This window comes from Pecten maximus, chromosome 4 (genome assembly GCF_902652985.1).
Source record: "Pecten maximus chromosome 4, xPecMax1.1, whole genome shotgun sequence".
In the NCBI taxonomy this organism is placed as follows: Eukaryota; Metazoa; Mollusca; class Bivalvia; order Pectinida; family Pectinidae; genus Pecten; species Pecten maximus.
Window position 1 is genome coordinate 27,552,120 of NC_047018.1, and position 25,089 is coordinate 27,577,208.

At 37.4% G+C, this 25,089-nt stretch overlaps 2 protein-coding genes across 3 annotated transcripts in view; both read right to left on the reverse strand.

Annotated features, from left to right (window-relative positions):
• LOC117325687 (ATP-binding cassette sub-family A member 7-like) overlaps nucleotides 1–9,354 on the reverse strand; it is a 53,307-nt gene extending 43,953 nt beyond the window's left edge. For both annotated transcript variants that reach the window (XM_033882105.1, XM_033882104.1), the window contains exon 1: nucleotides 9,224–9,354. The gene's annotated coding sequence lies outside the window, so the exon portion shown is untranslated. The remainder of the gene's footprint in view (nucleotides 1–9,223) is intronic.
• A 9,167-nt stretch (nucleotides 9,355–18,521) lies between these two features.
• Nucleotides 18,522–22,010, reverse strand: LOC117325688. Its single transcript, XM_033882106.1, has one exon. The coding sequence runs from the start codon at nucleotides 21,754–21,756 to the stop codon at nucleotides 19,516–19,518; it is 2,241 nt and encodes a 746-aa protein (XP_033737997.1). The 5' UTR covers nucleotides 21,757–22,010; the 3' UTR covers nucleotides 18,522–19,515.
• Between the last annotated feature and the right edge of the window lie 3,079 nt (nucleotides 22,011–25,089).

Below are 25,089 nucleotides of genomic sequence, written 5' to 3' on the forward strand. Positions count from 1 at the left end.
AACAACTTTATGACTAGTAGCGATTTAAAGGAGTAACCCTATTTCCCCTATTTGGCCCCGCCCCTCAGGCCCCCGGGGGTTCAGAGTAAAAATGTATACAAACTCTGTTTCCTTTCTGCCAAGGATGTTACTGACCAAATTTGGTTCAAATTCATTCATAACTTTATGACTAGTAGCGATTTAAAGGAGTAACCCTATTTCCCCTATTTGGCCCCGCCCCTCAGGCCCCTGGGGGTTCAGAGTAAAAATTTATACAAACTCTGTTCACCTTCTGCCAAGGATGTTCCTGACCAAATTTGGTTCAAATTCATTCATAACTTTATGACTAGTAGCGATTTAAAGGAGTAACCCTATTTCCCCTATTTGGCCCCGCCCCTCAGGCCCCTGGGGGTTCAGAGTAAAAATTTATACAAACTCTGTTCCCCTTCTGCCAAGAATGTTCCTGACCAAATTTGGTTCAAATTCATTCATAACTTTATGACTAGTAGCGATTTAAAGGATTAACCCTATTTCCCCTATTTGGCCCCGCCCCTCAGGCCCCTGGGGGTTCAGAGTAAAAATTTATACAAACTCTGTTCACCTTCTGCCAAGGATGTTCCTGACCAAATTTGGTTCAAATTCATTCATAACTTTATGACTAGTAGCGATTTAAAGGAGTAACCCTATTTCCCCTATTTGGCCCCACCCCTCAGGCCCCTAGGGGTTCAGAGTAAAAATTTATACAAACTCTGTTCACCTTCTGCCAAGGATGTTACTGACCAAATTTGGTTCAAATTCATTCATAACTTTATGACTAGTAGCGATTTAAAGGAGTAACCCTATTTCCCCTATTTGGCCCCGCCCCTCAGGTCCCTGGGGGTTCAGAGTAAAAATTTATACAAACTCTGTTCACCTTCTGCCAAGGATGTTCCTGACCAAATTTGGTTCAAATTCATTCATAACTTTATGACTAGTAGCGATTTAAAGAATTAACCCTATTTCCCCTATTTGGCCCCGCCCCTCAGGCCCCTGGGGGTTCAGAGTAAAAATGTATACAAACTCTGTTCCCCTTCCCCCAAGGATGTTCCTGACCAAATTTTGTGAAAATCCCTTCAATACTTTAGGACTAGTAGCAATTTAAAGAAAAAGTTGACGGACGACGGACGCTGCACCATGGCATAAGCTCACCGGCCCTTCGGGCCAGGTGAGCTAAAAATTGGAGATATTCTATGTACATGTAGTTGATTCAGATAAAATGTACCCTAAATGTGGAATCGATCACAAGTAACTCTTTTTTACCGTTCCTTCAGACATGTTTAAAACAACTCTTTTTTACTGTTCCTTTAGACATGTTTTGAAAAACTCTTTTTTACTGTTCCTTCAGACAAGTTTAAAACAACTATTTTTTTACTGTTCCTTCAGACAAGTTTAAAACAACTATTTTTTTACTGTTCCTTCAGACAAGTTTAAAACAACTATTTTTTTACTGTTCCTTCAGACAAGTTTAGAACAATTCTTCTTTTACTGTTCTGTCAGACTTTAGAACAACTTTTTGTGACCATTACATCAGATGATCAGACAATTTTAGAACAACTTCTTGTGACTTTTCCTTCAAACAGATAGCTGAATTAATTCCAGAAAACTTACTTCACCTTGATGTGAGGAATGTAACAAATCATTAATATATATAGATGAGTTGACTTATCACTAAATTCTATATATACAAATGTATTACAATTAATTCACAATTAAAACATCACTGATCACTTTAATTGTATATGTAAACTTTACTATCCTTCAGGCTACCATGTATGTTAATTAACTTGAACAAGATATAGTCAGTCTGATATTGCCAATATCCATCAATTAATTACATAAATTTATAGCCTGTGTTATCAGGTACCCCCAGCTGGTTTCACCGTAGTCTACATTGTTATCAATAAACAGTTTTTTATGCTGTATATCATAATTAGTGGTAACTATAGATTTACAGATACCCCTCTAATCTAGACACTATATACAGTTTTGTATATCAGATTTACAGATACCCTCTCTAATCTAGACACTATATACAGTTTTGTATATCAGATTTACAGATACCCTCTCAAATCTAGACACTATATACAGTTTTGTATATCAGATTTACAGATACCCTCTCAAATCTAGACACTATATACAGTTTTGTATATCAGATTTACAGATACCCTCTCAAATCTAGACACTATATACAGTTTTGTATATCAGATTTACAGATACCCTCTCTAATCTAGACACTATATACAGTTTTGTATATCAGATTTACAGATACCCTCTCTAATCTAGACACTATATACAGTTTTGTATATCAGATTTACAGATACCCTCTCTAATCTAGACACTATATACAGTTTTGTATATCAGATTTACAGATACCCTCTCTAATCTAGACACTATATACAGTTTTGTATATCAGATTTACAGATACCCTCTCTAATCTAGACACTATATACAGTTTTGTATATCAGATTTACAGATACCCTCTCAAATCTAGACACTATATACAGTTTTGTATATCAGATTTACAGATACCCTCTCTAATCTAGACACTATATACAGTTTTGTATATCAGATTTACAGATACCCTCTCTAATCCAGACACTATATACAGTTTTGTATATCAGATTTACAGATACCCCTCTAATCTAGACACTATATACAGTTTTGTATATCAGATTTACAGATACCCTCTCTAATCTAGACACTATATACAGTTTTGTATATCAGATTTACAGATACCCTCTCTAATCTAGACACTATATACAGTTTTGTATATCAGATTTACAGATACCCTCTCTAATCTAGACACTATATACAGTTTTGTATATCAGATTTACAGATACCCTCTCTAATCTAGACACTATATACAGTTTTGTATATCAGATTTACAGATACCCTCTCTAATCTAGACACTATATACAGTTTTGTATATCAGATTTACAGATACCCTCTCTAATCTAGACACTATACAGTTTTGTATATCAGATTTACAGATACCCTCTCTAATCCAGACACTATATACAGTTTTGTATATCAGATTTACAGATACCCTCTCTAATCCAGACACTATATACAGTTTTGTATATCAGATTTACAGATACCCTCTCTAATCTAGACACTATATACAGTTTTGTATATCAGATTTACAGATACCCTCTCTAATCTAGACACTATATACAGTTTTGTATATCAGATTTACAGATACCCTCTCTAATCTAGACACTATATACAGTTTTGTATATCAGATTTACAGATACCCTCTCAAATCTAGACACTATATACAGTTTTGTATATCAGATTTACAGATACCCTCTCTAATCTAGACACTATATACAGTTTTGTATATCAGATTTACAGATACCCTCTCTAATCTAGACACTATATACAGTTTTGTATATCAGATTTACAGATACCCTCTCAAATCTAGACACTATACAGTTTTGTATATCAGATTTACAGATACCCTCTCTAATCTAGACACTATATACAGTTTTGTATATCAGATTTACAGATACCCTCTCAAATCTAGACACTATACAGTTTTGTATATCAGATTTACAGATACCCCTCTAATCTAGACACTATATACAGTTTTGTATATCAGATTTACAGATACCCTCTCTAATCTAGACACTATACAGTTTTGTATATCAGATTTACAGATACCCTCTCTAATCCAGACACTATATACAGTTTTGTATATCAGATTTACAGATACCCTCTCTAATCTAGACACTATATACAGTTTTGTATATCAGATTTACAGATACCCTCTCTAATCCAGACACTATATACAGTTTTGTATATCATATTTACAGATACCCTCTCTAATCTAGACACTATATACAGTTTTGTATATCAGATTTACAGATACCCTCTCTAATCTAGACACTATATACAGTTTTGTATATCAGATTTACAGATACCCTCTCTAATCTAGACACTATATACAGTTTTGTATATCAGATTTACAGATACCCTCTCTAATCCAGACACTATATACAGTTTTGTATATCAGATTTATAGATACCCTCTCTTATCCAGACACTATATACAGTTTTGTATATCAGATTTACATATACCCTCTCTAATCTAGACACTATATACAGTTTTGTATATCAGATTTACAAATACCCTCTCTAATCTAGACACTATATACAGTTTTGTATATCAGATTTAAGATACCCTCTCTAATCTAGACACTATATACAGTTTTGTATATCAGATTTACAGATACCCTCTCTAATCTAGACACCATATACAGTTTTGTGTATCAGATTTACAGATACCCTCTCTAATCTAGACACTATATACAGTTTTGTATATCAGATTTACAGATACCCTCTCTAATCCAGACACTATATACAGTTTTGTATATCAGATTTACAGATACCCTCTCTAATCCAGACACTATATACAGTTTTGTATATCAGATTTACAGATCCCCTTTCTAATCCAGACACTATATACAGTTTTGTATATCAGATTTACAGATACCCTCTCTAATCTAGACACTATATACAGTTTTGTATATCAGATTTACAGATACCCTCTCTAATCTAGACACTATATACAGTTTTGTATATCAGATTTACAGATACCCTCTCTAATCTAGACACTATATACAGTTTTGTATATCAGATTTACAGATACCCTCTCTAATCCAGACACTATATACAGTTTTGTATATCAGATTTACAGATACCCTCTCTAATCTAGACACTATATACAGTTTTGTATATCAGATTTACAGATACCCTCTCTAATCTAGACACTATATACAGTTTTGTATTTCAGATTTACAGATACCCTCGAGCTCTCTAATCCAGACACTATACAGTTTTGTATATCATATTACCATAGTCAGCAGCTGAACCTTTTTAGTCTTTTTTACACTGATTTAATATCGATTCTTACTATTAAAATACACACAGTATAATTAATATATACATTGGATGTAAGAGGAGTGGGAAAATGGGACCTCTAGCTATAGGCCACGCATAGAGACACTAATCAGATGATCTACCTGTTGAACTACCTGGTCGCGAATCACCCATGATCATGACCCGGACCAGTTCTGCTGAATATCATAGTAAGAATTATATATACATGTATATATGTATACATACATTATTTTTTGTATAATTATGTATATAAAAACTATAATTGACGTAAGAAGATGTTTTACATCTTGCATAATGTCTTCCCAACTAATTATAAACTGCATCATAGTGCAATGTTCACTGCAAAAACCTCATGTGAAATGTAATTTCTTCTTTAAATCAACATTACAGTTTAATCATTTGTATAATGTCACTTTTAAATAATGTTTCTTACACAAGGTAGACACATACATAATCACACATATATGTACATTATTACATTATGCCAATCTTCTATTAATATTTTGTAAGAGCTCGAGAGAACTGAAGCATGGTGAGCAGGCTCCTACAGGTGATACATTGTCAATAATCTGTGAACAATATAACTAACTACATGTTCTGAATTGTGACCTACCATAACAGTCCCTAGGCCTTGTTTGAGGACACCTGCTGTCGTCAGTGGCACACCTAGCAGGATGTTCTACCACATTACATTTGCCTTTTAATATTGTTTGATCACGTGGCTTTTTATTTAAATATTCTATAGTTATATAACTACCTATTACAACATAACACAAATCACAAAAAAAATGTATGCAAAGGTTTTATTTAACATGGCACGAAAAATCATTTCAGGTACAAATATGTAGATAGAATTGATTATAAAAGGTCCTCACAGGTACAAATATGTAGATAGAATTAATTATTAACGGTCCTCACAGGTACAAATATGAATCTAGAATTAATCATTTACAGTTTTACTGGTGCATGGATGTATCATCTACTACAGATAAAATCATTAATTACTTATTTTATTAGTTCATGTAGAACTAATAGTCAAAACATTTTGCATTATTATTCATGATCATGTTCAGCAAAGAATTGTGATAAATCCTAATTTATATTGATGCATACATATGCAAATAAGTATTTTTTTATATTGTAATGATAAATGTATAAATAAACAAGAAATATCTTTAAAAAAGATAAACGGCATAGTTTTAATGCTGGTGGTTATAATGTAATACTGCTGGTGAAATAAATCAACGAACTAATGCGTTTCAGCACGGATAACAAAATTAGATCAGTTTGAATCATTTTTGGTGATAATAAGACTGCATTTGAATCATGATTTTATTAATGTGTCATTTGAAAAGATACATCCACTTATTTAGCTTGCATTCAATCTTAAGGGGCATCTAAACAGCAAATCCAGTCAAAACATTGATATTTTATATAGATGACCCTTAACTTTGTTTCGTTTTTAACTGCATATCTGCATTTTGCATTGACCGCTACATTGAATTGACCAATCAAATACTTCATCTTGACCAGGAACGCCACCTGTCGCGTCATATCCGGGGCCAAAACAAAATTAGACGGCTATGCCGAAAAAATCTCAATACCTGGTACTTACTTGGGGTTTATCATATTTATAAGTCCACTCACATATATACATTACAGTGAAAACTTGACATGATAATCAATCTGGTATTCATTATAGCCCGAGTTTCCTCTGGCCCTGACACCAGACTTGAGACATTAACACTGGCAGACAGCTAGCTGTAAGAATCTTCGGGTCTGGTGTCAGAGCAAGAGGAAACTAGGGCTACATTAATTTAGACATTTAAGGGCACCGATAGACTTGCCCCTGTCTCTAGAATATTAAAAAGTATTATAATTTAGCAAAGCAATTCTTAACAAAAAACTTAAGAACTGGTGGCCAGTCTAAGGCAGAGGATGCAATGTCCTATCTCTCACTTATTCTGCACATAATTAATCATTGGATTTATCAAATGATTTCATCTCTTTTTTTAAATATAAATGTAGTTGAATTTTTTATCAATAACTATATAGCTTAGAACTCATTCTGAGTGACCATCATTTATATATTTCTAGTAACTGGTATATATATAGGATCCATAATACTGACATTATATATATAACAATCTAATTAAAATGTAGATCCTCACTTTAACTCCGTTACATGAACATCTAACAACGTGTAACAGAATGAGAATAAGGATCTTATAGCTATATTTCAAATTAGATTGGATCCATAACTGTGTATTCCAAAATCTCATGGAAATCTGTAAAATTCATTTCAACACAAACATTATATGAATTATAATAAAGAGTTCATTAATTATTGTCATTTTGATTTTAATACCTAAGATTATATCTAATATTATAATTTCCACTCTAAATAATATTTTTTCAGCATCCTGCAAAATTTATGACATATTCAAATTAAAGATAAAATGCCATAGATGATAAAATTAAATTAGCATGCAGAAAACATATACCGGTATACCTGCACACCTGCAATATCATATAAAATTGACACGAAGGAAATTAATGCTTTTATTGTTCTGCAAGACAAGATTTATTTCAATACAGGATTAACCTTTCATTCTGTTTAGTTTATGATATCATAAATTAAATACAATGGAGCACTAAACACTTCATGTTTACACACACTTACTTCGTGTTCCATTGGATTTATGATCTCATAAACTGAACAAATGAAAGGTTAATCCTTAAATAGACAGAGTTGCTTACAATTTGGTTATCAATCCAAAAACAGGAGCAATTGTAAATATTACTCAATACCAATATACTGTATGATTATGAAACATGTCTATTATGCTAAAACTTTCCTGTCTGTGGCCAACAATAATTTTCCTATAAATTCTGAGCTTCATTTCAGTGACAGTCAGTTCTGGAGTAGACCAATCTACCTATAGTAGATATAAGAGTCAGTTTGGAAACTAGTGAAACTAAAATGCTTGTTGAATTTGTTAACTTGGATTCCCCACTAAATGCAGCTCTTTCAATCCTCAATCCTGCACTCCAATGCCTCCATTACAGAACAATAGAGTGCTGGGTTTTAATATCCATTTTTTCATACGTATACGTGGCTGTTGAACTCTGGCAACAGTTATACAGGGTATACTATTTTAGCCATATTACATGATATTAAGTAGGGATGTTTCATAGCGTGATTTAGTAAGAGGAGTGAAAAAATGCACAGCAAGACCGGTCTTCGAACCTGGAACCTTCGAACACTAGCCGCATGTTCTACCAATTGAGCTACCTGGTCACTGATGGTTGACCCGGTCCAGTTCCACCAGAATTTAATAGGACAAATTTAATATAGTGCAGAACTAGTATATGGATCAATTGAGACATAACCAATTGAACATAACAAATGAGTGAACAGTCGGTGTGCCACCATTATAAGCTTTTAGTTAAAACATGAGAACTCGAGGGCCTGCATCGCTCACCTGGATATTTCACTAATCATGGCAAAAATATTTTAAGCTACATTTCAATTATTTTTCTACCTTTTTGCTGCATCTTCCATCTATGGTTTAAAGTTGCGTTTTTTCTGTTTTGCAACATTTCCCCTATTAAGGGACCCATACCCTCCATTTATACAACATTAGATCTCTTTAGCCCATTATAATGCTTCAATTTTTCATCAAAATCCATTTAGGACTAGTTTAGGGATTGAAAGGATTTACCTCATTTCCTCTATTGGGTCGCGGCCCTCTGGCCCCAGAGGGTCAGAGTCATCATTAAAGCTTGGAATAAATACTAATATTTTTCTTTTTGAAAGTTTTACAGGATGTGACACTTGAAAGGAAAGTGTCTAAATGTCCCTTTTTTTGGAATTATGACATTTATGTCTACAATCAGTAAGAAAAACCTATCTATATATCAAGTATTTTGACTAACTTTATATAGCTACATATCATCAATGAATGAACTGTTTACAATTTTGAAAATTTAATAAATATAGGCCTATAGATGTAATGAACATTGGAAAATACTTGTTTTCATGTTTATTGATAATTTGATTTTTAAATAAAACTATTGATAACTGTACCGGATGATGTAACCTGTTTCAATTAATTTGTGTCCACTAACTGGGTTGATATCTACATTTGTCACGGGTACATATGTACCTAACTGCCTATCGGCCTGCTGAGTACCGGTAGGTCTAGTGTCGTTTGACAGGCCAACTCTAGAATCTACTATGCATTATGATAGGTCCACTGTTGAATATTGCAATTGGTAAACAGGTATTAACTTAAACTTACCTTAGAGTGTGCCAAGCCGTCAAACAACTGCAATCGAACTCTCCATTCCAAATACACAAAAAATTACAACTTGGTGTCTGCAGTTCTTGCGTAACAGACAGTGCGTCCTATTTTGTAACCCCGAGCTGTTGTTTCCCTTGTCACGAAACATCAACTTCCGGTTTAAACGGAACATTCGTCAACAACACGTGCGCACAGTCTGCTGTGTTTACATAAATAGTGATGATCTCATACATATATGTTTCATTCATATATTTGAAACCAATGGACGAAATTATACTTGATAATGAAATAAAAGCTAAAATTCACTGAGATTAAGTAATTATACTTGTTTAAATAGGAATAATTTGGAACTATTTTTTGTACTAATTAGCATATCACCGATGTAACGGGGGAAATAGACCCTGGTATATTTATCCATGGCCGTACATCGTTTTCTATACTTCGTTACACGATAAAGTGAAAATTACAATTTGATGAATGTATATCACAATAATTATAGATAAACATGGCATGATGCACTTGTAGACACACGAACTAAGTATAATTTAATGGCCAACTCTCCCACAGAGATTTCTGAACTCTCACTTTTTGGGATTGACGCTCCAGAATATGGACACTACAGATAAATTATGGGTTAAACTTCTTCATTGTGCGTATTGTAACAATTCAATTGATACACAAATGATAGCTTATTTGGCATTACGTTGTCAAAAAGACGTATTATCGCCGATCCATAAACTATAACTGTTTCCGTGCCATTTTAGTTAAAAAGCTGCATATCATTTGATATTTACACGGCGTCATACAAGATACAATTACTTTATTTTACGTCGAATATACACACCAAAGTAACACAAGCTCGAAAGAGCTTCGACAAATATATAAATAGTCATAAATAGGGCCTACATCTTTTATAAAGAACCCTATTGACGAAACGCGCGAAAGTCAAGTGATGAAGCTAAATCTACTTTTGGGGGGAAAATGCTTGTTAATATTCTCACGTACGTATAATTTCAAAGGGAAAATGACAAAATTAATAAGTTTTAGATCTAGCGGAGGAAAAAAACGAAATCACATGTTATTGCGAATATCTGCTGAATTACGAAATATACATTAGTGACTGTGCTGTTTATAAATAGCTCAACTATATATATATATCGTGAGTTCGAGGCCCGGTCAGGGCACGAGTCAAAAAGTTGTCTTCCTTCGTCATTTGTGTTTCTAAGCTATATATATATATCTTTGACAAGAATCCACAAACCGGAATGAATCGAACATACAGAATATCGAAACCTCTCATATATTTCTTATTTCATTTCGTCATTTAATGACCGACATTATACAACAAAGGCGTGCTTACATTTAATGACCGACATTATACAATAAAGGCGTGCTTACATTTAATGACCGACATTATACAATAAAGGCGTGCTTACATTTAATGACACCGGCTTCTACGGTCGTATCGATAGTACCTCGATCCTAGCTGAAGTTATCGTTAGACTTTTGATAATTTAATGTAAATATACATGTGTATAGATTCCCTTGATGATCGGAACTTAAAACACACCATGCATAAATGCAGCATGTTCTTCCACGTCAGTCTAGTGCACACGCATAGTTTGCATTTTTAATTAAAATCTCCGAAAAAAAAATTCTGAGCACTCGTATCAACTCTGCATGGATTAGTTGGTTATACATTACATTTTCCTGAAGGTTACAGTTAAAACTACTTAACTATCTCGTGTTATTATGTAGCTATTATTTGGATGGCATTCATTTTAAATTGTTTTTCCTGTGCCTTAATTTATTTCTAACATTTTTTTTTTATCAATGATGATGATGGGTGCACTCGATTCAAGGATTGCCGATTGAGTTTATAAAACATATTCTCGTGTCCCAAGGCCGACTTGAAAATCTTCATATTAGTATTAGTTTTACCGTTTCATGGAGTCAGTAAAGAAGAAAATAACTGTTGGTACATTAATCAAAGAAAGAAAACAGGTCACCATTGTAGAGGTTTCACAGAAAATGCAAATATACCACAGGTGTTCACCTCGTCTGTTAGGCATGAATACCCAGTATTATAGCAGGGACTTAGCATTCCTAGCCCACGGTTTTATATCATGTACCATGGTAAAATACTAGTAAGTACTGATGTACCGCCTGATTAGAGAGATCTTCTCTTTAGCTCGATCGGTTGAGCTTAAGACAAGCAATCCTGAGGTGCTGGGTTCGATCCCTAGCGGAGGCAGTGATTTAAATTTAATTAATCCCGCTTTCTATGTACTAAAATTTCTGTAGTGTCATAATATTGGATTGTATTGGCAGACGAGGCGAATATCTAGCATATATACATAATTGTTACGGGTGGGGTTGTGTGTTGGGCCGACACACGTGGGCGCACGGACGATTTCTAACACTGGGGTGTAGTTTTTTCTTGGGACTTGGGTGTAACTGACAGTTTTGATATAAATACGGATTCCTGTTTTAATTTCCGTTCATTATGTCATAAAAAAAAAGACAAAACAAAAACAACAAAAAACAACAAAAACAAACATTCAGTTAGTGGTGTTTAATGATGAATTCATTGAACTATGGGTAGAATACCTCTGCGCTTATTTTCGTCTCAAATAGACGACAAAGATATACATATCTATCGACATCCCTACTACCTTTGAGTGAGTGCGAATGGATTTATCAAGCGTGTACCTATATATCTGTGAGATTCAACAACCCATCATTTGCACACATCGTGTTACCACTACATTAATTTAACATTAGGCGCGTTTTTTTATTACCTTATCAATAGGCAGAGTCCGTTTGAGGCTAGTCTCCTTGTAGTGGGGGGGGGGGGGGGGGGGGGGGGGGGTGGTACCTGCATCAGGGCATCTCAGAATCTTGACCGCTGTGTCTACATAGCATCTAAGAGCCCCAACTATTGTATGAACACAGTATCTAAGAACATCGACTACTATGTGGGCACAGTATCTGAGAACTTTGACTAATGTGTGGACACAGCATTGCGAACCTTGGCTTCGGTGTGGAAACAGCATTCAACCTTGACTGACCAGTCAGGTCATGTGGACAACCCACCTTGGTGGCGGGAAAAAGGACAGCTCAAGGTTGGGAACACCATCGGCCTCTAGAAACGACCCAGTTCCGAGAAAATTAGGATTGCCTATAAATTGGGTGTATTGACAGACGAGATAGTGTATAAAGGGAAATAACTCTGTCAACTTTGTAATGAAGATCGCATTTTTATCTGAATGGTTTGAATACAGCCTTACTCATGCTTCCGAGATTCAAAATGCATTAATTGTGTGGATGAGGAACAGTAGAAAAGGAACCTTGTAACAGCGTGTCGGCGAGGAATAGTAGAGAAGGAAACATTGTAACAGCGTGTCGGCGAGGAATAGTAGAGAAGGAAACCTTGTAACAGCGTGTCGGCGAGGAACAGTAGAACAGGAAACATTGTAACAGCGTGTCGGCGAGGAACGGTAGAAGATAAAACATTGTAACAGCGTGTCGGCGAGGAACTGTAGAAAAGGAAACTGTTGAACAGCGTGTCGGCGAGGAACAGTAGAAAAGGAAACATTGTAACAGCGTGTCGGCGAGGAACGGTAGAAAAGGAAACATTGTAACAGCGTGTCGGTGAGGAACGGTAGAAAAGGAAACGGTTGAACAGCGTGTCGGCGAGGAACAGTAGAGAAGGAAACATTGTAACAGCGTGTCGGCGAGGAACGGTAGAAAAGGAAACCTTGTAACAGTGTGTCGGCGAGGAACAGTAGAAAAGGAAACATTGTAACAGCATGTCGGTGAGGAACGGTAGAAAAGGAAACGGTTGAACAGCGTGTCGGCGAGGAACAGTAGAGAAGGAAACATTGTAACAGCGTGTCGGCGAGGAACGGTAGAAAAGGAAACCTTGTAACAGTGTGTCGGCGAGGAACAGTAGAAAAGGAAACCTTGTAACAGCGTGTCGGTGAGGAACAGTAGAAAAGGAAACATTGCAACAGCGTGTCGGCGAGGAACAGTAGAAAAGGAAACCTTGTAACAGCGTGTCGGCGAGGAACGGTAGAAAAGGAAACCTTGTAACAGTGTGTCGGCGAGGAACAGTAGAAAAGGAAGCGTTGTAACAGCGTGTCGGCGAGGAACAGTAGAGAAGGAAACATTGTAACAGCGTGTCGGCGAGGAACAGTAGAAAAGGAAACTGTTGAACAGCGTGTCGGCGAGGAACGGTAGAAAAGGAAGCGTTGTAACAGCGTGTCGGCGAGAAAAGTAGAGAAGGAAACCTTGTAACAGCGTGTCGGCGAGGAACAGTAGAAAAGGAAACTGTTGAACAGCGTGTCGGCGAGGAACGGTAGGAAAGGAAACATTGTAACAGCGTGTCGGCGAGGAACGGTAGAAAAGGAAACTATTGAACAGCGTGTCGGCGAGGAACAGTAGAAAAGGAAACCTTGTAACAGCGTGTCGGCGAGGAACAGTAGAAAAGGTAACCTTGTAACAGCGTGTCGGCGAGGAAAAGGAAACCTTGAAACAGCGTGTCGGTGTATGTAATGTACAATGTACGGTTTTATTTTACATTTGTCAAGCACAGTTTTGATATGTAGTGTATAACATTAGACATTAGAGTTTAATTTCCTCATGTTTTACTTATTTGGAAAATATTCGACCGTCTCAAGGTCTTGTACTAACGTTGGTGCCTAACACTCCACTGTTGGTAACAAAAATGACACCCAGACTGACAAATCCTTGATCCACGCCTGATTGTGACAGACGTTAATTAAATTGCCGTGTAATTGGTTTCCGCTGTACAACTTTAATGTCGTTTACAAGGACTTGACGCGTGTGGCTGGCATACCTTCAAACTTGTTCATTAAAGTCTGGTTTAACTGTCCGTATAATATTACATGGACTTCTGGTCCGGTTTGATTAGAACAATGGCTCCCATAAAACAATATACCATTCCTACATAGGTAGGCTACATATAAGTATACTTTGTATACTACTAAGATATTGATACATTTTTTTTTATTTTCCAGATGTTAGTATATTCCTTCCATTCAGAGGATTATAGCCGATCTTATCATCCACTGTCAGAGTCAATTAACACACGGAAATACGAGGCCGAGTAATACTCAGATCCGAAGATATGACCAGGTGACATTCTCCTTCTTCAACCCTTCGGCTAGTGGGTAGTTGGTGGTTAACAACAGTCTAGCGGTATAATCCTGATTCCTTACCGGAACTTCACTGTATATCCCATTGGTACACTTTAATATCATTAGTATAGTATTGGCACATTACCGGAAGTACATGAAATATATACCAAAAATGACCCAGTATATATGGGGCGCCGTTTTACTATTTATTAACAAAACTGGATATCCATAATTCGAATTTTGGATATCCATAATTCATTTTTGGATATCCAAAATTCGAATTTATGATATCATTAAATAATTTTGGATATCCAAAATTCGAATTATGGATATCCAAAAATGAATTATGGATATCCAAAATTCGAATTATGGATATCCTAAATTCAAAGCATTTTCAGATATCATAAATTCGAATTATGGATATCCAAAATTCATTTATGGATATCATTAAATCGAATTTTGGATATCTTAAAATGCTTTGAATTTAGGATATCCATATAATTCGAAATAAATTTTGGATATCCATAAATCGGGGAAATATTAATATTTTACTGTCTAATGATTTCTCCCTGCTACATCCCGTTCCCGCGGGCGCGTTTTTTCGTAGGATCGGAAGTCCTCGGACTTCACTATACGAATCAATGCAGATCGGACAATATTGTGTTGCAGCAAACGTCGTCACATGATAAACAACGTTGCGCTGCCAAAATCTTCCCCCTAATGTGCCGCAGTATGTCTGTCGCCATGTTCTGTTTTGTACAAATTCCTCCGTTGACTTGTCGGAGCACCCTAAGTAGTAACTTTTGGTAAATGTTGTATGTAAGGGCCTAACTGTCTGGGGAAGTTTGTCCTTTGGAACTCCCCTGCTGTATTCTATTTCGTAAACGTTGTTTCCGGTCCATTACGCGTATCTACAACTTCGTAACAAGGGTCGGTTTTGACCGGTAGTAGTGCCGGGAGCAATCCAATTTGATAACACTGAGCATTTTTGGATATCACAAAATCGAATTATGGATATCCAAAAATATATGGAATTTAGGATATCCATAATTCGAATTTTGGATATCCAAAAATGAATTATGGATATCCTAAATTCGAATTATGGATATCCAAAAATGAATTAAGGATATCCAAAATTCTATGGGGCGCCGTTTTACTATTTATTCCCATTTGGTGATATCACCTATTCAAATAGGTGATATCACATATTCAAATGAGTGATATCACCTATTCGAATAGGTGATATCACTTAAGAACTTTTCTAAGTGATATCACCTATTCGAATAGGTGATATCACCTATTCGAATGAGTGATATCACCTATTCGAATAAGTGATATCACCTATTCGTTTCATTAAGTGATATCACCCATTCGAATAGGTGATATCACTCATTCGAATAGGTGATATCACTTATTGAAACGAATAGGTGATATCACCAATTCGAATAGGTGATATCACTCATTCGAGTAGGTGATATAACTTAATGAAACGAATAGGTGATATCACCAATTCGAATAGGTGATATCACCAATTCGAATATCACTTAATGAAACGAATAGGTGATATCACTCATTCGAATAGGTGATATCACCAATTCGAATAGGTGATATCACTTATAAAATTTCATAAGTGATATCACCTATTCGTATAGGTGATATCACCAATTCGAATAGGTGATATCACTTAAGAATTTTATAAGTGATATCACCTATTTGAATGGGTGATATCACCTATTCGAATAGGTGATATCACTTAAGAATATTTTTAAGTGATATCACCTATTCCAATTGGTGATATAACCTATTCGAATGAGTGATATCACCTATTCGTTTCATAAAGTGATATCACCTATTCGAATGGGTGATATCATCTATTCGAATGGGTGATATCACCTATTCGAATAGGTGATATCACTTATTTGAAAAATGAATTGGTGATATCACCTATTCGAATAGGTGATATCACTGATTGAATAGGTGATATCACCAAATGGGAATAAATAGTAAAACGGCGCCCCATAAAATTCGAATTATGGATATCCTAAATTCAAAACATTTCAAGATATCCTAAATTCGAATTATGGATATCCAGAAATAAATTATGGATATCCTAAATTCGAATTATAAATATTCAGTTTTGTTAATAAATAGTAAAACGGCGCCCCATAAGTATACCGTCACTACACTGTATGTAATGTTGCCTTACTTGGTATACCACCGGAAGTACACTGTTCACATATGCCTAATATGCTTTTAGTTATACGTACATAATTAATCGATACATTTCTGGAAATGTAAAACATATACTGTTAGTTTAGCACTCTAAGTTGTCAACTTAACGTACAGTACCGGAACTACACGATGTGTTTACCAGTAGTTTCGCACTCTAACAATACCACAGGAAGTTAACAATATTACCGTACGACGGAAGTAAACAACGTACCAATAGTCGAAGACTGCAAGAAAATTACAGGTAGTGAACATTTCTATACAGCCAGTTTCATGTATGCACCTAGAATGATACTAGCTAGTATGTTTACTAACAAGTACAGTACCGGAAGTATACAGCATTTATACTAAGAGTCGAAGACTAATAATAAACAACCGGAAGTAAGCATCATGTAAACATGTAAGCATACAGTTCTGTTGGTTAGTTACTGGCTTAGCGCCACCTCCTATAGCTAGATTTCGTCTCACGGACTAAAGTCAATGTGGAAATAGCCCTGTTGGGGTAGTTTACAGTTCCTGGTCCAAGTAGTGCCTTATCCTTTTCGGAAGGTGTTGGTTGGTTTAGTTCACATCATATTATATGCCACAGTGGCACTAGTGATATTGGTATGCCACTAACAGTACCGGAAGTACACCTTTTACAGCACTAGTATTACACTATTGGTATACCACTAACAGAACCGGAAGCATGCCTTTTGCAGCACTAGTTATACACTATTGGTATACCACTAACAGAACCGGAAGCATGCCTTTTACAGCACTAGTTATACACTATTAATTTACCACTAACAGAACCGGAAGTACACCTTTTACAGGACTAGTTATACACTATTGGTATACCACTAACAGAACCGGAAGTACACCTTTTATAGCACTAGCTATAAACTTTTGGTATATCATTAACACTACCGGGACTACGCCTTTTACAGTAATGGTTATACACTATTGGTATACAACTTATAATACCGGAAGTACGCATTTTTTACAGCACTAGTTATACACTATTGGTATACCACTAACAGAACCAGAAGAACACCTTTTACAGCACTAGTTATACACTATTGGTATACCACTAACAGAACCGGAAGCATGCCTTTTACAGCACTAGTTATACACTATTGGTATACCACTAACAGTACCGGAAGTACACCTTTTACAGCACTAGTATTACACTATTGGTATACCACTAACAGAACCGGAAGCATGCCTTTTACAGCACTAGTTATACACTATTGGTATACCACTAACAGAACCGGAAGTACACCTAGGCTTTTATAGCACTAGCTATACACTTTTGGTATATCATTAACACTACCGGAACTACGCCTTTTACAGTAATGGTTATACACTATTGGTATACAACTTATAATACCGGGAGTACGCATTTTTTGCAGCACTAGTCATACACAATTAGTATACCACTAACAGAACCGGAAGTACACATTAACAAAACTAGGTATATACAATTGGTATACCACTAACAATACCGGAAGTACACATTTTACAGTACTAGGTATACACTATTGGTATACCGATAACGGTACCGGAAGTACACCTTTTACAGTACTAGTTATGCACTATTGGTATACCACTTACAGTACCGGAAGTACGCTTTTTACAGTACTTATTATAACCGGTTGTTGTATCAAACTGTATACACCGGTACACTGCTCCAACACTCCAGATTATTTACTGTTTACACCGGTACACTGCTACAACACTCCAGATTACTTACTGTTTACACCGGTACACTGTTCCGATACTCCAGATCACTAATTGTACCTATATGTTGGCAGTTTTACAGTTGATTCAAATTAATTATGCATACTGAAAAGGTTCTGCTATCCAAATATGAAGCTAATAATTGAAACATAAACATACCAATGCATTGAAAATTCGTTTTACTTTATGAAGTACATTGTAAACAGTGTCTCATAAACCAAACAGACTTTTAGTAAGATTTTAATCGATTGTCAATTTAATTTTAATGAGATGTCTTTTCAATACATGTATAGTTGAAATATGCTTAAACACTTGTGTAAATCGCCGATCCTCTCGTTCTCGGCACTGACAAAAGGACTTGGTGATTACACTGTACCTACAAACATCCTATTACATGTAGTTATACAGTACACCAGTCAATAAGTATCCTTAAATAAACATAAATATATTTATGTCCAATTTCCTTTATCCAATTTTTATAATAATTTTTTTCACTGTCTTCCGAAAATGACTTCATCTGTCGGAATAAACAAGCAACGTGAAGACACTGCTAATCTAGAAATATTGATGAAGATTTTACAGTGACGCTCTGTAAGACTCGAAATGAAATACAAATATCGGAATGAGAATGCCGATCGATCTATGGAGCAGAACTGACAGTCGATGATATCTGTCCGGATCAATGCCCGTTGGACAATAAAAGTTCTCTTTCCAGATTTTATGCTGATTATTACGTCAATACAAGGTTTATCTGGCCTCCACTTGTCGTACAGCGCATATCAAACACATCTCCAGGCAATTTACATGGAATTACATTTACCTCCATTCGTATGTGGTCGGGTTTTATCACAACGGAAGTGAATCCGCAGACATAGAAAAAGGAAGACCGTCTGCGCGATTAATATCCTGTCTTTTTACCTAGGTGTGTTACTTGTCATAAATGTCCATATCGACAGAACACGAAATTGCATTTAGACACACATATACTTATAACATTCCCAATGAATTCGTCCCAATAAGTCTGATTGATATAAATCCGTACGTCACATCCGGCTACATCACCACATGATGTAATATCCTGTCTAGAATAATGTCCGTTTTCATTACCGAGCTGTCAGTTGATACATTGAGAACATGATTTATTTTGTATTCATATTCTTTCCAAAATGTCTTAATTCATTTCATTTTGATTTTCACATAGTGCTGAGTTGTAGCTGTTTCTTTAATGCTTGGTTTTTTAAAACGTCTATTTTGATAGCCAGATAGAGTCCCTAAATCAATAGCTTTTAAAACACGAAAGCTCTCGTCTCCCAACCGTATATTTTCTATGTCATCGTCGTCATCATCATCGCCATCATCGTCTTCTGTGTCTGTCGTCTCGTCCATGCCATATTCTCCTCTACCTACGTACAGACTTTGGGAGTCTGGATAAAATGAGGACATACCGAAACTTTTTGGGACTTTGGAACTGTTCCGGTTTGTAGCATCGGGCTCCCGGCCACTGAACTCCACGAATCCGTCAAAACTAGCCAGGTCCGTTTCGGACACTAGCGAGCGCCGGTCGGATTGAGAAGAGGTAAAACTGGTAGCAGTCGAAGTGCTTTGACGAGAGCGCATGCCCGAAATGCGAATGCTATTATTGTCCAGAATGTTGTACTTGGCATGTTTGTTTGCCGTGTTGTAATGACCCGGCATTAGTCGTTTCTTCAAACGTATAAGTTCGTTCGTCGACATGGGTTTTATTGGGCGGACTGGCTCGTGCATCTTATTAGCCACGCCCTGTGCTCTAATAGCAGCTCTCTCATTATCGTCCCAGAATACCGAGCTACTGATCGCGCTCCGGCCATCGTCGTACCCGCTTGTTTCTTCGTCCACGAACTTGACCCGTTTGAGTCCCCTCATGGAGTTATTAGTTCCCCGGCTCTGGGCACTACTCAGACTAGACTTTATACCAGTGTCCTTACCGAGCACATTGTACCCCGACACAACTATATCTTGTTGGTTCGCGGAGGGCGGTCCAGTTTTTCTGTCGCTCCAATTTAGAATCTTCCTAGATATCCGTTTTTGTAATTCCTCGAACTGATTGTCTATTTCTCGCATCATGTCACGTTCGTTTGTAAGCACGTGTTCTGGTATCCTAAAAGCTGGTGTGTTTGTACTTATCCTCCTATTTTTTGTACTTCCGCCCATCATCTGTGACGTCATTGTAAGAGACCGACACTCCAGTGACATTGTTGGGTCTACTTGTTGAAGACAAGGTAGATTTTCCGTCTGTTCCTCTGGAAACGTGAACCCTCCACTGCTCGGTTTACTGTCCGGCTTTCTACTACTACCACTAACAGTTGACCCGAGTGACAATTTTTGTATATTCTTAGACAATATAGGGTTGTCAGCTGCTATATTGTTTTCCCTTACAGTCTTTTGTACCGGTGGTTTGAACGGAGCGGTGACCTTCACCTTTTCATTGTTTGTCAGTATCTGAGGAGAATCCTGCAACGCGCACGATTTTCGTCTTTTCACTGGAAATATTGACGGAAGCGATTTAGCACGGTATATATTGAGGTCACTAGACGAGTTAGGACGGTGTTGAGGAGGTACACTATTTGTGACGTAGTTCCCATTTAATGTATCGGTAGACTCGTAAATATCTACAGCATCACACTTTGCAATACTTGTAGTGATCCGCGTGTCGTTACGTTTGTTGAGCGACACAAAGCGCCGTCGTGGAGTCCATGACCTCGCTATTCTCACCTTGGCCGGACTATCTATCCATTCCTTGTCCGGGGCCTCCTCCTTACTCTCCTCGTTGATCTGTTGAAGGGGTACGGATATAGAGATGTTCTCTGCCTTGGCAGTTGTTGGCGGGGTATCTCCCAAAGAACTACGTGTCCGGGACAAGGAAATGTTCCTCTTCCTTTGCTCCACCTCATCATCATCATCATCTTCTTGAGAAGGTTCGTCCGCAGAATTTTTATAAAAGAGTGGTTTCTTGATGGAGAATTTTTGTGGAGCCTCCTTGAACACTTGTTGCTTAGGAATAGATATAGTTCTGTCCTTATTTAACACAAGGTTCGACAGAACGGCCATTGTGTTCGTGAACGGGTCTACAGATGATTGAGATTTCCTTGGCGTAGTGATTTCGTCACACCCCTCGTTGACTGCTGCCACAATGTTGATCAAAGCTGCCTGACGAAGACTCTCGCGCATTTCCTTCATCCGCCGAATGCTGTACCTTTCGGCGCGCCGACGGCGTCCCTCCCGGGACGAGTTCGTAGGCCGTTGTATCTGGTTGTCTTCGTCAAAGTAAATGATATTGTCTTTGACTTCTCCGAGAGGCCGAGATTTCGAAGGGCTTCTTAATCCCGAAACCTCAGTCATTGTGCTGACGTTATCCGGCAATCCGGCGTTGTCTGTCATGTGTAGTAAAGTTGTTTAAAGGGCCACAGGAACGCTTCCACACAATAACATTACTCCTATCTACAACACTCGACAGATTCCAATCTTCAAAAACACCAATCTAAATATTTATGTCTATGAACGCTTTGAACGATCAGGCCTTTGTTTAGAACGTTATGGCTATTTTTGTATCGGTTTAGTATCCTGATGTGCCCGTAGTATGATGTGTGTTATTCCTGCACATCGATGGATCTCTACACGACGGAGTCGTAGTCATTCTGTAACAGATAGAAAACTCTGTTAAACATAAAATTGATCACAGGTACAGCTTACAGGATGGTAATACGATTAATTGGCAATACACGATATATAGAGTCTATAGTCTATGACGACAGTCGTCATTGATGATAAAACATACCACAGGTCACCAGATTGAACGTGTGCATTCAGTTATGAATACAATCGCCGATATGAAGTAACAGATATTTAAGCGATCATATTTTGACACAGTTCAAATCACCTCACATAATCGCCTTGTGTGACTGCCCTGTTGTAATGTGATATCGTATTTAACTGATCTTATCTCAAGGGTCCGGTGAACAAGGAGGGACGGAGATGGTCGGCCGGACAACAGGACAGAATAAAATCAGACCGGGGCAGAGATGGTCGGCCGGTCCACAGGACATGGTCAAATTAGACCGGGGGCAGACATGGTCGAATGGAGACCGGGACTGGGTCAAATTGGACCGGGGGCAGATATGGTCGATTGGACACCGTGACTGGGTCAAATTGGATCAGGAACGGAGATGGTCGATTGGACACCGGGACGGGATCAATTTGGATCAGGGGCAGAGATAATCGTCTGGACTCCGGGAGGGGGACAAGCTGCGTGGGGGACAGAGATGGAAATTTGTACTGGAGTAGAGATAGTCGGCTGGACAACAGGGTTTCGTTAAATTGGGCCGGGTTTTGGCAGATAATGGATAACGGAACGAGTCCATTGGGACAGCGACAGAGATAGTCTGCTGGACGACAGGAAGTTTGTCAGCAACAGCAATCATTACGCCATTTGCTAAAATATTCATTGCTTAAATAACGCTTATATGTACCCATAGGACATATAATATGCATATAAACACACACAGAGAGAAGATACCTGTCTGATCGTTAAGTAGGACAAAGCGATCAAAGTGTCGGTGTAGAAGATTTAATTATAATCACATATCATTCTACAAATCAATAATGGACTTTAACGGCTTTGTTAAAACCAATTTTTGTTTGATAAACGTGAAGCTTATCAGAATGCATTCCTAATATTTTCTGTTCGCGTAACGGGGTACAATGTCACTGGTACCGTATGATGAAATGTTGCATTTAAAATAGAACCGGAAGGTTGGTATCACACCACCACAGCATATCCCCTCGGCTTTGTGTCGGTTCGCTATATTGATTACCATAGACACATCTATTCAACAGGGCGCACATCTCCGTCCGTGTAGAGTCTGTGTAAACAGGGCGTATTTACTAATATAGCATTTGCTGCTGGACCCTACAAATCCAAGGCCTCCATGCGTGACAGAAGGAGCAGTAATTATTAGTTGTAACAACTTGTGTCCAAGAAACCGGAATTTCCGAACTGTGGGTTTCCTTTAAAACATCATTTATCCCCTTTATATTACCATCACTCACCAGTAAACTTAAGCTTCAAAGCCCACGTGTCCGCTTAAGATGTTACACAATACTAACGAACCTAAATGCTTTACCAATTTGTAAACTACCTTGCTACTTAACTTACATGCAAACCTCCCACCCAAACATACCATACAAGCAGAGCACGAAAGTACCGTGAAACAGCCATGTATCGTTAGGTAGACTTGGTCTTCAAGAATAATACCCTTTCATGAAAACCTATAACTCTACATGTAGGTTGTGTATTGACAATGGCAGACGTTAGGGGGCGTTACGGTCGTTGATTGCGATCACAATCTACCAGAGAACAGCGCTATAGAACAATGGTTCGTCATTTCTTCACATGTTCAATACACAATGTCGGAGACCGCCTTAATTGGGGCTCAAATCCATGGCTTAAATTACGGTCGATGTTGCAAAATTTATTTTGACATTTTAAAAACCCAATTTCTCAACATTGTGACGTCTATTTGAAATGGTGATAACCATGCCGAGTAACTGGTGAATGGGATCGGACAATACGTACGACCATTGCCTTATCCAGGCCCCATTAACCAGGTATTGTATGGTAAGACACCATTAACTAGGTATTGTATGGTAAGCCACCATTAACTAGGTATTGTATGGTAAGGCCCCATTAACTAGGTATTGTATGGTAAGGCCCCATTAACTAGGTATTGTATGGTAAGGCCCCATTAACTAGGTATTGTATGGTAAGGCCCCATTAACTAGGTATTGTATGGTAAGGCCCCATTAACTAGGTATTGTATGGTAAGGCCCCATTAACTAGGTATTGTATGGTATGGCCCCATTAACTATGTATTGTATGGTAAGGCCCCATTAACTAGGTATAGTATGGTAAGGCCCCATTAACTAGGTATTGTATGGTAAGGCACCATTAACTAGGTATTGTATGGTAAGGCACCATTAACTAGGTATTGTATGGTAAGGCACCATTAACTAGGTATTGTATGGTAAGCCACCATTAACTAGGTATTGTATGGTAAGGCCCCATTAACTAGGTATTGTATGGTAAGCAACTATTAACTAGGTATTATATGGTAAGCCACCATTAACTAGGTATTGTATGGTAAGGCCCCATCAACTAGGTATTGTATGGTAAGGCCCCATTAACTAGGTATTGTATGGTAAGGCCCCATTGACTAGGTATTGTATGGTAAGCCACCATTAACTAGGTATTGTATGGTATGGCCCCATTAACTAGGTATTGTATGGTATGGCCCCATTAACTAGGTATTGTATGGTAAGGCCCCATTAACTAGGTATTGTATGGTAAGGCCCCATTAACTAGGTATTGTATGGTAAGGCCCCATAAACTATGTATTGTATGGTAAGCCACCATTAACTAGGTATTGTATGGTAAGGCCCCATTAACTAGGTATTGTATGGTAAGCCACCATTAACTATGTATTGTATGGTATGGCCCCATTAACTAGGTATTGTATGGTATGGCCCCATTAACTAGGTATTGTATGGTATGGCCCCATTAACTAGGTATTGTATGGTATGGCCCCATTAACTAGGTATTGTATGGTATGGCCCCATTAACTAGGTATTGTATGGTAAGCCACCATTAACTAGGTATTGTATGGTAAGCCACCATTAACTAGGTATTGTATGGTAAGGCCCCATTAACTAGGTATT